At 41.4% G+C, this 15,012-nt stretch overlaps 1 protein-coding gene across 1 annotated transcript in view; it reads left to right on the plus strand.

The window, feature by feature from the left end:
- robo1 (roundabout, axon guidance receptor, homolog 1) overlaps positions 1-15,012 on the plus strand; it is a 125,951-nt gene that overhangs the window by 16,173 nt on the left and 94,766 nt on the right. Inside the window, exon 2 of the mRNA XM_079246683.1 lies at positions 139-465. Within this exon, the coding sequence (XP_079102809.1) occupies positions 139-465 (327 nt within the window). The remainder of the gene's footprint in view (positions 1-138; positions 466-15,012) is intronic.

Here is a 15,012-nt window from a genome sequence, read left to right on the forward strand (position 1 = left end):
TTTTCTCAAGTCCTGTCTGTTCTTCTCTGGATAACCTGCATCCTACTCGACAAGGAAGTTCACAGAAATCCTGGATAACAATTAAACATGTCTTCAAAGATTCTAGTAGATTTACACCTACACTTCTGTCGTTGTCAGGATCCCGTCTGCGCCAAGAGGACACCCCACCCAGGATTGTAGAGCACCCATCAGACCTGATTGTTTCCAAAGGGGAGCCTGCCACGCTCAATTGTAAAGCAGAGGGGCGGCCAACCCCAACAGTGGAGTGGTACAAGGATGGTGAGCGGGTGGAAACGGACAGGGACAATCCCCGTTCTCAGCGTATGCTGCTTCCCAGTGGCTCGCTATTCTTCCTTCGCATCGTCCACGGACGACGGAGCAAACCGGATGAAGGTTCCTACGTCTGTGTTGCTCGCAACTACCTGGGAGAGGCAGTGAGCCACAACGCCTCGCTGGAAGTAGCAAGTAAGTACAGCATGCATTCCTACATATTTCTTTTTCATCTCTGCTGTGAGCGTGAATGAAGGCTTTGGGTTCAGATTTACCTGGATATCAGGCTCAGGTTTCATTCAGCGTTTCTGCTCCTCAATGTGTTCATTGAGTTGGATAGTCTCTCAGGAGATGGGCAGGATGTGTTTGGCCTGCGGTCTCTGCTGGCCTGTGGAGCTTTGGGGGTGAAGTGGTCTGATCATTCCAGGGTGAGTGGCTCTCTAAAGGGCTCTTGGTAGGTGGTCAGGAGCAACAATGACAACAAAGCCCTTTCTGTTTTGGCTCTGCTTCTGCTTTTTGTCAGAGAGATTCACAGGAGGTTTTATATTAAAAGGAATGCAATCATTGCATCTGTGTTTAGTCATTGTTCAGTGTGGAACTTCCCCTCTCAGTTCACTGCGATATCAAAGATGACTTTTGTTTAATGCACTCACACAGTGACAGGTTAACGTTGATGTAAAGTGGATTTAATCATCTTTGGAGTCGGCAAGCGAGCTCTGCCTACTAATTGGGAGGATGTGAGGATGCGACGTACTGCAGGAGGATAAAATAACTTTTCCAAACGTTTCAGCTATTTTTGTAGCTTGTGTCCCGTGTTGACACGTTTGTCCCCATGATTCTTAGGAAGCTGCTTTCGTTAGTGAGGTCAGTTCTTTAGATATATTATCTCTTCGCTCTCTTGACTGGCTGAGAGTCAGGGCTGAGCATAACAGCTCGGATATCAACCGCTCCTCAAGCATGCCCAGAGGCTGTCACCGACCAGCTCACTGTAATCTAATCAAGATGGAGGCAGAAAGAATGGGGCGTGTGTGTGTGCTTGAATGTGATCAGGTGTGAATGACTGTGGAGTGTGATGGTTCTTGGACCGAGCCAAAGCTGCTGATGTAGTTTTGAATTCAAGCTGGACTTTAGATGAGTGGAAAAATCTCCCGATTTGCTTTGCTTTTCTGAATTTTTCTTTCAGTTTTTACTGTCAGCTACATAAAATGGAAAGTCTCCCAGATGGTCCAGGAATGAGTTGGTTTTGGTAAAGATAGTGTCTTGTAGGGCAGCATGATTCTGGATAAAAAGAGAATCACGATTTTTTTTTTTTTTTTTTTTGCTTAGAATTGAGATCACGATTCTCTCACGATTTTTTTCCAATATGAATATTTATTGCATGTATTACCGGCACATCAACTTTGCAACAGCTGACACTGAACATAAAAACAATAAATGTCTTTCTTGTCTTCTCTTACACACACAGACACACAGAGAGAATAATTTTAATAGTAAAATTTTTGAACAATATGTTTTCTGTGCATAAGGTGATGAGACGTAGATATGTTTCTTAAAATATAAACAACAGGAGGGTTGGACATGAAGCTAGAAATTTCACACAGCAGTCCTATAGTTAAATTTGATATTCTAAGGTGATGACTTCTTGATTTTTTTTTTAACGATTAATTGTGCAGCTCTAGTGTCTTGTATAATACAGTGGATGCTCCTTGCCTGGCTTGGCAACATGCAAATTATATGTAAACACTTGCATAGCTAAGTTTCCATACATCTTAAAGCTGAGAATATTTCTAATTTAAGCAATTATATGCAGTTTTTATCTCAATGGTTTTTTTTTTTTTTTAACTTGAATAACAAGAGCCTTGGCAAAAAGCTCAAGGACTGGACTACAGAATACCACTGGCTCAGCCTCAAGTTTGGGCTGTTTATTCTGTATAAGGTTCAAACAGACCAGTAATGACAAGCCACCATGCTCCAGCTCTCTCTCCCCTCCTTGCTTAGCTGGTGTCTCTCACTCTCCTCTCTCTGCAGCTCATTCCTAACTACATATAATTATGTTGTCGGAGCAACCGGGATGGAATCCTGCCGACGAAGAAAGGCAGAAGAAAAGGAAAAAGAAAAACAGAAACCCTACGATTTCTTTACAAGGTTACATTTAAATTCAGAGTGAAGAAACGACAAGCCATAAATCTGACTCATGATATTGTAAGAGTTTTCAAGCATTTTAGGTTCACTCCGATGCCTAAAGAAGCTTGTCAAACTGAGTGTTTTACATAGTCAAGGGGGACAGCCACGCTTTCAATATCTAATGAAAATCCCAAAAAAGGAAGTCACGGTTTTAATTGTGTTTACTTTGTTTCACTCTCTCCAACATTTCACTTTAAAGGCTAAAAACACAACTTTTTGGAAATGTTATTCCAAGAGCCCGCCTTTTTACAGTTTCCCTTACTCACCAGCAATTGTTAATATAATCCAAGTTTCAACAAGTCCCTGTTTTGCCAGGCTAGGGGAGCTAACCCAGTTTGTTTGGCTTTTCATTAACCACATGTACAGTGCAGCCCACAATCTCTCTATCTCGGCCTCTTAACCCAAAGCCTGGACTAATGCATTTACCATGAATCCTGTTTGCATTGTGTATTCAAACAAGCTTAGGACTGGATTCTTTTCCTATTATGTTCTTGTTTTCACTGTATTAGAGATGTCAGCGACAAATAATGAACTTCCTCTGTGCTTGAGGACAACCAGTTGATAAAAGAACAAAGAGTAAGGCTGCTTAGAAATGTGTCGCATCGTCACATGTGCAAAAATGTTAGTTTCCACAACTTCAGTCACGATGCCGTTCAAGTTTTTTGTGCACTAAACAAACAGCTCTAAATGTCAGAGTGAGTTTAGAAATTCTACTTAACACAAACAAAATGCATAAATTCTTTAATATTGTGGCGTTTTTAAAAACATATTTTACAAGTTAATGTCATTATGAACCGTTGAAAGTTAATGAAACTGTCCCTTTCAGATTGAAAAATATGTCTTTTCTTGTATGATTTATCTGTTTGGTGCATATGAACACAATTTACAGCCAGTAAATATCTATGAGGAATTACTGACCGCTACATTTAGCTAGAATAAGATGTGTGTGCTCCATACCATACTCTGTGATAAGTTGGAAAAGATTCCTTTACCCGGCGCAGAGGCCCCCGAGAGGCTCTATGAATAGCTTGTTTCTCTTTCCCTGGATGTAGAGATAGTAGAGTGAGGTAATGGACGGCACACTGCTCCACTTGAGCAGGAGATAACCTCAGGGCTTGCTGTCTAGTGGCCTGGCTGACTGCACAGTGCTGACTGCACAAGCTTGGCTTTAGGCCCTCCCATGCACACAGATGCCTCTCAGAGTTTACTCTTTAACAGCCACTAACAACACAGGTGAAGGGATGTTTATGTGAATTTTGGTCCACTGCGTTGAAATCTTCTCAAAGTTTATCTGAGAATCTGAATGATGTTGATGCTGCTGTGAGATCTCCGTCACCGCGTCGCAGACAGCTGGCTTCGTTGACTCTCTGACTTGCCTGTGTGTGGGGGTGGGTGGGGTCTCGGTTTGTCTGACAGATTTTCAGTCATCTGCTGCGTGGGGGACAGTTGGTTGGCATGCGCCACTCTGAAGGAAGAATGGCTACCTCCCACTGATGTGGGGGTCTGCCTGTCGTGCTTGCAACCAGATCTTTTTTTTTTGTTATAACTGTTAACTAAATCCCTCCCAAGCTAGTTGTCTCCCCCTGATACACAACATTTGAGTTTATTTTATCTCACATTTTTTCCCCCCTTCTTTGCATTTATATACTCTTATCTCTTGTCGCCACAATTTCTTCATTGCCATCAGCTGAAAATGAGCCAGCCCTGCTTGTCATGATGTTTCCCTTTTAATAAGTTCATAAAAGAGCAAGACTCTCTTTCCTGCTGTTTGTTTTAGTTATCACGCACCATTTTTTTTCGTACCAGCAATCATTATTTCCAAAAGTAGAACAAGAAGGTGAAGAAGAAAAATGAAAGCAGCATAGACCAATAAAAGAAAACAGGATTACTAAAGTCCATGAGAAGTGGCTCTGAGCAGGCTGGCAGGCCGCCAGCAGACCAGAGGCAGAGTGTGTTACAGCTCTGTGGCAGTTATTTGTCTCAGGGAGGTTTGCAGCAAATTGGCGCAAACGGCACAGTCAGGGTCGGCTTCATGAGTCAACATACAACTGAGGCGTGGGCTCCACACCACAGACGCTCCTCTTCTCCAGCCTGTTTCATGTTGGAATGCAGACCTCTTCCATATTCTCAAAACACAGTAGTGTGTGTGGCTGTCAATGCTAAAAAGTCTGTTTCATCCTGGTGTGAAATGGTTTGCATGTACGATGTTGGCAGTAAACCAGATTCTTTTGTTCCAATTGAATAAATCAGTTTTAATGTTGTTTTTTTTCCATCTTCTGATGAGCGGCGGCTGGGCATGTTCTGTTGTTCAAGGCTATTTCAATCCACTGTTAACCTGAAGATTACAGCTAATTGAAAACAACTGTCTGATTTCACTCCTTGCAATTCACAAATGTCTATTTGAGAAGCCTCTGCAGGGAAGATATGTTTAACACATTCATTTTAATTAGTCTTCAGAGTAACAATTTTTGTCACACACGTTATGTGTGGTCTGTTGAACCTCGAATACTTAGCACTTCAGGATGTTTGCATAAATTAATGCAATTTGTGTGATTAAACCTGGAATATCCATTTGCTGTGTTAAGTTGATATCAAAACGCTATTTAGGGAGGAGAATTTTTACAATTATAGCATGCTTTTCTAGACGTGACACACATTCTTAGAGCTATTTGCTGACATAACTGGCTGTAGATGTTGTTGTCACTCCCAGCAGTGACTCTTTTTCCAGAGTAAGTGGGAAAAGGTGGCCATGTCTCCTTCAGCCATGTTAAAATGTGTCTTGAGTCAGTAGGAGTTTCAGAACATTCTCACCAGCATGCAAGCAAGCATAACCTCGCCCACACACAGCCCTCCTCACCAGTGCAGGCAGGGTTGAAAGCCAAGAGCTGAAAATGCCCACCATGGGAAAACGTAGAGTAGCAGCAGATAAGAGCCAAAGCAGAGAAGGAAAGCTGCTTTTTTTCTTCCCAGACTTTTTAATGTTTTACATGTTTTACAGTGAGCACTGGCATCGAGCCGAAGGATAATACAAATCCAGCAGAATGAGAGAAACTAGAATGAATGGACTGGGTTGCATAAGTATGAAGGCTTCAACAGAAACACGATGGGCGAGGCAAGACTTCCTGTGTTTGGAGAGTGTGCATGTTTGATTCTATCAATCTGTCAGTGTGTGTACACTGCTTTACTAAACAATGCCTAGTCGAGCGGTGTGTGAGGAAGACATGCTATGAGCTGAAGAGGCAGGTGTACAGACATGGACAATGGAGCATGTCAGTCACTGCATGCTCTACCTGTCAGTCTGTCTTTGCTCCACCCACCCACCTCTCCAAAAGTACAGCAGACTTGTCTTTTTAAATGGCAGATAATAAAAAGCTGACCAGATAATCATGAGCAGACATTTGGGGTAGGGGTGGGGAAATCGAATTTAAAAAAATCAATTATCAGTATTTTTTGCTTCACAATTTTAAAATCTTTTATTTATTTATTTATTTTTTGAAATATTGATATTTTTTTTTTCAAATAAATAAAAGTAATCCATTGTAAAATTTTTGTCATTTTTATTATTTTTATTGATCTTTTTACTTGTCTTTTTGGGCATTATAGCAGCAGAATGATGGTTTGGCTACTGGGTTGTTTTTTTTCCAAATTGAAACCAAGAAAAATCACTAGCCAAAAAAAGTTTTGTGTATATTTATTGGTTTTTAATCTACACAAATCCGCAATATCGAAGAATTGTGAGAATCGCAATTTAAATCGATTCCCATAAAATTGGAATCAAATTGGGAGAAAAGCAAATCGTCTCAACCCTAATTTGAGGGGAAAATGGTGCAATGAAACAGTAAACTCACATGTTGTGACGAACAGATAAGGTTAATTTTGACGTGGTTACTTTATTATTCTAGATGTTTGAGCTCATAGAGAAGCAGACAATGCAGTGCAGTAGATGTACTAAACACAGGCATTTCACAGTGACATCCTCTCCTCTCAGTGTGCAGTCATGTAGGAAATGCCATGTCTCTGTTAACAAGTAAGTGAGGTTGACTTATAGAGTCCACTTTAACCACTTTCCTCTGTTTTTCTGGAGGGATTTGCAGTACATTGTTTTACATATGATGACATTACCCAGATATCTTGGGGAAGTCTTAAAAAGTAGAACTACTAGACTCTGATCTATGTCTTGGTATCTGGACAATTCCCTAAACTCCTGTGTGTTAGGGGCTATTTTTTTCCCCTGGTTGCCTCAGCGACTGCTTATTCATCTCTCTGTAATCCCTGCCTCTGGCTATGCTGCAGAACAGGAGCGTGGGTAGAATGTGTCCCCGTGACAGTGAAGTATGATATTAACGTTATGAAGTGGCTAGTCTAGAGCAGATAAGATGCAGTATGCGAGCTCTTAAGTCCAGTGGTCCTGTTCATCCACTCAGGACAACTACTGATAGCAGAGTACTTTCACTTCTCCTGCTCTTAAAAACTATTTACCTCTAACTATTTACGTTTGTTTCTGTGTGTAGTTTCAGTGTACTCAGAGTGTCTTTGTATATGCATGTGTTTATCTTTTTTTATCATATTGTATCCCCATTTGCATGACTTGTTTCTTTGGCTCTGTGCCATACATGCTGAGCTGTGTCACTGCTTGTGAGGAGCAGACGAATAAATGTCTAATCTCCACGTCTCCTCCAGAGACTTGGGTCTTACTCTTGTTGTGAGGTGTAATCTCCTCTTGGACTGAGCCCATCCTATGGCCGAAGAAGCTACATGTATGGGTGTTTTTGTGAATGTGAAGCTTGTGCATGCATGGTGTTATCTGGTCATATGATGAGGTTTTTCTGCTCTGCAGACATGCTCTGCTTATTAAACCTAGTTAAGCCCTAACTTGAAACCTTCCATCTTGTGCTTCGATCCGAAGCGATGGAGTTGTGGAGGATTAAGGAGTTTGGAAGGTAAAACTTAAAATAAAACTTCAACCAGCATTTAAGATATGCTAGAAAGGTTCTCAAATGTGGCAAACTCATTTACTTAGGTGAGCGAGCGTTTATCTTGTTATGGTCTATTTTCCCCTGCTATTTATTATTTATGCCCCCATTTTAATCGATTAGGTGATGTTTTTCTTTTACTCATTGTGTTTTACGAGATAAAGCAGATCACCCACTGACACAAAGGTTGTTGCTTTAGTTCCCTACTTGTTCAGCTTCAGTACACATTCTCAGCATCTTTGAGCAAGATTATTGACTTGTATGCCTAAAGTAAAGTATATTAAGGCCTTCAGGTACTAAAAAAGTTTTAAATGAACTCAGAACTTCAAAGCAGCAGTTTTCAAACCAAAGGGTGACATAACAGAAGCTTTTCCTGCTTCTCACATGCACACCAATGTCTTTCTGATTTACAAGTCTTTAAAAAAAAAAAAAGGTGTCATGTTGGATGTGTGTCCAAAGGTAGCCTGTGGTGTAAAGTGCTCTACGTGTTTGACAGGCCTGGAAGAGCACTGCAGAAATGCAATCAATTTACCAAAAGTGTGCATGTGGGATTCTAACATTCATATTTTGGATAGATGTGTAATTTGCATGTATTTGTCATGATGAGTGGTGGTGGAGGTGTGGACCCAAATGTAGGACTGGAGGCAGGAATGCTGAATCTTAATGTTTAATCCAAAAGACTTGACACAGTAAGCTAACAAACCGAACCCAAAGGCTATAAATACTGGGAAACCAAACAAGACACAGGTGTAGTGACTGAACTAAACAAGACCAGGTGAACTTAATGAACAGGAACTCAAGGAAACAAGACACAAAAATGAACTAAACATGGAAAAACTACAAAATAAGATAGGAAACCAAAACTGAGAAAAACACATGAAACGTCACATCGTGACATATTTAGAATATGCAGTTGCCAAAAACTGAAGCCACATAGAAGCTGATTGTGCTCAAATTTAACAGACTGATAACATAGGAGACAATTACTGTCATGCTTGTGTAGAGTCAGTCTTTATATATGATATCATACCTTACAACATACTTTCTCCTCTTTTCCCGTCATTTTATTTCCATTTCTTCCTCTGCTTTACGCCCACTGCTTCTTCTTACTTTATCTCCTGTGATGTGATATCAAGAGGGGGTCTGAAGCAAGGGAGTTTATTTCTAAGATCACTGCAGAATAAAGAGGGAAGGGGAGAAGTGGGGGGGGTTTAGCATGTTGCTGAGCCTGCAGCATGACGGGCATCTCGAGCTGGTGAGGCAAGCAAGTAGACCCAAACACTGATAATGATCTGCCTCTTGCTATCGGACTACAAATGAGACGCAGTCTTCTTTTTGCTGACTGTGGATTGTCACAGCCCTGCAATCAGTCAATGACAAATGCAAACGGGGAATACGTGATGCCATTCCATTGTCATCTGATCGTCCTTCGTTCCTGTGGCAGCTGATTTGGTCATTACAACATCTACTGGAGAAAACAAGTTTTCACAGAAATAAAGTGCATCCAAAAATAGCAATGGTAAGACTGAAAGTTGTTGAAATATTCAAACTTTTCTAGTCCCAGAAATTCAGTTCATGCTCTGTCATGTTACAAATAAAGGGACTATTTTCATATAGATTCTGCACTAATGATAAAGAACGCGAAAAGTTGAACGGGAAAAGAAATCCACTGACACTATCTGCAGTTAAAAATAGACAGATCAGATCTGTTTGACATGTTAGATCTGTCTTACCTTACCTTGTGCTGTGTATGCATTTCAGGCTTATCTACATGTGCAGTAGATATCCTCAGTGGAAGGTATGTAAACATATACAACAGTCTAATTAGGACCATAAGGAGAAGAAGAGCTAGACTGAGCAGTGATTAGAACAGAAACACCCTCACCTCTTCTTTGTGCCTGTTTGACCTTTCTAAACAGGGTGTGGCAAAAGCACAAAAGGATCTCCGTGTAACCATATACTGGCAAAGAGCTGGATAAAAGACAGACAGGGGGACGTCATGTGTAAAAGGAGAAAAGTTGAGAGGACCCATTGAAAATTCAAACAGTAGTCAGTGTTGCTGTGGGTATGTTTGAAATAGCTGACATCTGACTCAGTGAGACCCGGTATTGTATGGCTATAGTGCTGCTGTTAGGCTTGGGGGTGACATTTCTATTCTTCCTTCCAGATTTCTCCTATACTAGTATCAGATTCTAATCTGTCAGTGTTGCCTTGGCTCCATTTAGCAGATCAGCTCTCATCTGATGGATGACATAGAAAGCCTTGTATTGACTAAGTGGGATATGGCTAGTCTCCTTCCCAGAGTTCCTCTTCTCCTTAAAAATAGCAGGTTGACACTTGCTGATGGTAAATTTTAACACTTATTTAACCAGTATTCCTTCCTAGCTCTTGCCATATTTGCACTGAAATGCCAAACTTGCTGCAGTTTGTTGTACAAGTTGTTTCTCATCTCAAACTCTGAACCAAGTCAACTTTCTCTCTGGGTGTAACCCACTAAGTACAATGTGGCAGCAGATAATCTCAGGACCTGGCCTTTGCGTCCAGCCACATTTTTTCCCTGCCAATGGGATTAGTCTAGAGTGCAGACACTGCAGGTGAAGCCCTAAGTTAATTTACCCCACTGTTTGGAGCTTTAATAGCTTATTGATTGTCTGACAGAGATGCAAGAAGCAACATAGAAGGCTACAGAGAGGGGAGAGAATAAGTTAATCATCTCACTGTGTGTTGCCCAGATTTAATCACATTACCTAAGGTTCACCACTTCCATGTAAATTCACTTTCCATCTCTGAGGAGGTGGAATAACTGCTCAGACAGAGAGGACCCTGCTGAGTTTGTGAAACCTTGCCTCAGCTGCACTTTGGTCCCTCTAGGCCTGGTACTCTCTGCCCAGCACCCGCCTCAGTCCTGTGGGATACAGGGTCCCAGCGCAGGGGTCCAGTTTAATTCATGCTAAGCCGCAGGGTTCATTTTAACTATGCTACCCAGTGTTGACCTCCATCTGCTGTAGCACTGCTCAGGTTGTCTGAGCAACATCAGTCTGGCCTGCACAATTTAAACCAGAAGTCCCAGGCAGCTGGTAAGACCATCATTCATTTATTGTACAATGCTTTCCCCTGCTAACTACTCCTGTGCAGTGTGTGTACAGTATGAGCAGGAAGGCTGTTGAATGTGTGCCTCACAGGAATTCTGGCCCATTACCACTGTCCTCGTATACACATTTTCAATACAGCCTGTTACCTGGAAACGGAGCATGTATCTTTCATTTGACTGGTGGCCCACTACCTCTCAGAACACATCGAGAGCATGCATCCTTTAACAGCGAGATTGTAAGGCTGGCATTAATGTTTGCGCTCCATATTTTGTTTAATCCCAGCCACACTAGTTAAGGCTGATTTTACTATCTTTTAAAACCTAAATCTGTGGCTCATAATGCTTTGTCTCAGGGTTGAATCAGGGTATCATGTTGGTCTATGTTAACACAGAACGCAGCAGAACCGGCTTAAGTGTGACTGGGCTTTGCCCATTCTTGAGCCTGGCTTCTATCAGTCTGTCTGCACCAAAATACTTAACTCACCAAAAGCAAAACACTGGCACAGGGAGAAGAGAGGTGAAGGAGCGAGATAATGTAAACACAGAGACGGAGATGTTGACCTCACGCCCCATCGCATACACACCCTGTCACAGAGCTGATGGCGGAATTCCTCAGTGACAGCAACAAGACAAACGTCTGGCAAAACTGTCCATTTTCGAGCTTAATCGGATTTCATCTCCTGCAGGTTCGAACAATTCAATTACTCTGTCGTCAAAAACGCGCCTCTACGCGATTCAGAGTGAACACGCAAAATCTGGTGCTTTGAGATCAAACGGGCAGAAGAAGAGATAGGAAGGAACAACAAAGACAGGGATAAACTGTCAAAGAGAAAATTGCAGACAAGCTGCCATTAAGCACGGGATGAGAGGGAAAAGAGGAGGCTCCAGTTGGACAGAGAGTCTCTCTTGGCTCATGAGGGGAAGATAAGGGGACAGGTGGTGTTCTGTTCTCTCTAAGATCTCGGACAGCTGGCAACTCTCTTGCTATAAGCGAGCGCAATAGAATGCATGTGTGCGTGTCTCTGAGAGTGTGTGCATGTTTGTGTGACATTTGTTTGTAAGAGAATGTGTGTTTATAGCTACATGTGTCTGCATTTGGTGGTGGTTAGAGCTCTTGCCAGCTGAGATATCTCCCTAAACTCAGTCTCAACTCTGACACCATTTTTGTTGTGTTTTTCCTGCTTTTTTTTTTCTCTGTTCCTGGCAGCCATGTGGCATTGGTCCATTTTACATCTGTTTTACTACAATAGTTCCTTTGTGCTAAGAGTTTGTTGTATTGCAATTATGAGTACTCTGTATATGTGTTTTGTGTTTCTGGAAGAGCAATGGAAGGTGCACAATCACATTTCGCACATTATCCCAACCAATCCATCCACCATATTCTAAGTATAACAAAAAAAGAGAAATAAAAACACTCTTTCCATTAAAAGTGTTTTAAAAGTGTTTTAAAAAGCGAGCTTATCTTTTCTGCAGCAGCACATTTCTATTTGTATAAGCTTTGATTTCTTTTCGAGGTATTTTCTTTACCAAGGTTACCGTTTATGCATGCTTTTACATTACGTGCTATCATTATGAGAATTTTAAATTAGCCAATAGGCAAAATATTCCTTTAAAAACACCACTCGAGTGGTCAGAGGACCAGCTAAACCATTAGCTTCCAATGCATTATATAGTTTACCAATGAAATCAAAGTTGGATTTCTAAGAGCTGGGGAGGACGGTACCATGCAGGATTTAGCATAGATACCCCCGACTGTCCTGCACTGAACCGTAAAACCATCAACGATTTCATGACCAGTGAACACTTTTCCATGAGCAGCATATGCCAGGATAAAAGATGAGCCAAAACTAGGGACTTGAAATTCCTGTTTGCCTGACTGTATGTAGTGTATGTGTACTTTGGTTAGTTCAAAGTTCTTCACTGCGTTGGCTTTGGGCTCGTTCCATATACAGCCCTGTGTTTGATCTGGCGGTGTAGTGGCCTCGGAGAAGGGCTCGTGTCATCTCAGTGGCAGACTGCTTTTGTTTGCAGAAAAGAAAAAGAGACGATCCAGAGGCGGTTATTTGCTGTTGGCAAACACAGGCTATCCTCAGTGGTGAAGTACTCGGTTGCCACTGTGGCCTGACAGCTGGCTTTCATCCCGAGTGCTGCAGAGATTGTTCACTATGCAAGTTACTCTTAAATGTAATTCAGGCTCTGCACGGCCATCACGCTCTGGTGGCGAATAAACATTCCCCCCTCCAGCATTGCTTTTGGCCACCAGAAGGAGAATTCATTTCCTCGACCGCTATTGATTGATGTCAACTGTTATAAGTGGTCTCTTTTTTTCTGTGTTTTGCCAGTGTTTCTTTGAAGTTGCTGTGATTCCTTTCAGCTTCCCACCTTCAACAGAGCAGTTGGTCTGCACCTGATCCACTGATGTTTCATGCCCCACGGGTCACCCTGAATAGGCTTCCTTCTCTGTGGTGTGGAACTTTTTCATATGCAAAAATTAATGACCCTTCTGTAAGATGAAAGAACTCTCGTCCCCACCGCCATCTGTATCCATCCTGAATTTTTCTCCAAATATTTTATTCCCTATATGTCTTGATTGTAAGCCACACTCTCCACCACGTTTGAATCAAGGAGCGGGGAGTAAATGTTTCATCTAATCAGACAATAGGCCCATAACAACATCAAATGCTCTTCCAAGACCATAATCATGCTGGTGTTCAGCTCACTGGGCTCGCATATTTTGTCATTCACGCATATTGACTGTGTCAATTTTGCTGTTAGCTTTTTTTTCTCCCCGAAAAGCACATCTCATCAGGTAATCACTGAAACTGAAACAGTTTAATTAACGATTGTTGAGACAAATCTGACTTTCAATGATTTCTAATTGCGTGGAGTCTTTCACACTTACAAACACATCACTGATATTTTCATTTTATTTTTCATTATTGCAGTTTCCTTTTTGAATTCATGGTTTGAAATCTGCTCCTCTTTTTGAAACAAATTAGTGTTAAATTATCTGCCTTAGCAACAATTTGCAGAAATTGGTGTTTCAAATCAAGATCATACCCTGCTTGCGTTCACTTTTTCACAAGTTACAAAAAGAATTCAGATGTTGCTCTTAGTTTGCGTTGTGTTGGGGAAAAACAAACCAAAAAAGGTTTCCTTTCATCCCTTGCAAGATTCCAGCTATTTTCCCTCAGGCGAAACCACATAAAACCATCTTTGTCCTCCAGACACAAGTTATTTTAGCTGTCGTCATATAACTATAAATGTATACATTTTCAACATCATCTGTTATTCATCTTGACCATAAAGTTGTAAAGCATCCTATAACATTCACTTTGGTATGTAGGATGCTTGAATAAAGGCACCCTTCACTTTGCTGTGATGGAGAGCTGCACGTTAAAGCCTTTGCTGGCTTCTGATGACAGTGTGTGTCATTGTGTGGCTGACACTCATATAGCAGAGTCCGAGATTTGTAGAAACTTTAGCTGCCTGTCTTGGATTGTTGGAACTGTGTAGATTTCTGATGTTTGGGTATGGTCTCACATTCAGGTTGTTGTTTTTCTCACTTAATTAAAGAGGCACAAATGCAATGCTGAAAAGAATAGGACGTGTAAATGATGATGTTGCCCACAGAGGCTGAATCTGTAAAACTATTCAGGTGAAGAAAATCTAGGCCATGTTCTCAGCAGACACCTTTTTTTGTGCCATGTTGTCTGGAAGCTGTCACAAGGGTAGAGATCAAGGTGAGTATTCTGCTCATTGCAAACAGCTCTGAAGCCGATGGCCATTGGCTGCTCATCCCCAAGGGCAGGCGGGCAGAGAAGAGCATAAACCCTTAAAGCAGGTTTTAAACAAACAGCTGTGGAGACTGTGTGACTTCCGCTCTTTTTCCCTCTCTCTCTCTCTCTGCTGCTCTCCAAAACAGTGCCTGAGCTTTGCTGTTTCCCTTTCCGATTTATCTCTGCAAGGTGAGATAAGACTCTCCCTTGGTTCAGTTGCTAATCCTTCAGCCAAAATGGGCATCAGTGTTGCATGTAGACAAAAGGTTTTCTGGATGGAAATTGTAGAGTACACAATAAACTTACGCCCCTAATACCAATACTATCTACCTTTTCCAAGGAATCCAGTGGAGCAGTACAAAGATACTTTATCTTAACAGGTTTCTCGTTGGTATTAGAGTTCTGACAATATCTTTAGGGAGACTGGGAACATTCAGGGATTTGATAGGTTTTCTGGTTTCAATCTAACTTTTTTTCAGCATTCCAAACACAAGGATTGTAGATTTTAGTTTTCAATTTTTTCATCTTATTAGAAGCATCATGGAAAATTACATTAGCCATGACCAGAACAAAGTCTTGACGTACACAGGACAGAGGTTATAGCCATTGGTCAACTTTTATGTCAAACTAAAGAGACTGTTGGGCTTTACTCCTGAACTATGTTAAACAGATGCTCACGGAGGGGAATTTTTTAGAACAAAGTGAGATGCATGAG

Source organism: Telmatherina bonti (genome assembly GCF_933228915.1).
Source record: "Telmatherina bonti genome assembly, chromosome: 9".
Lineage (NCBI taxonomy): Eukaryota > Metazoa > Chordata > Actinopteri > Atheriniformes > Telmatherinidae > Telmatherina > Telmatherina bonti.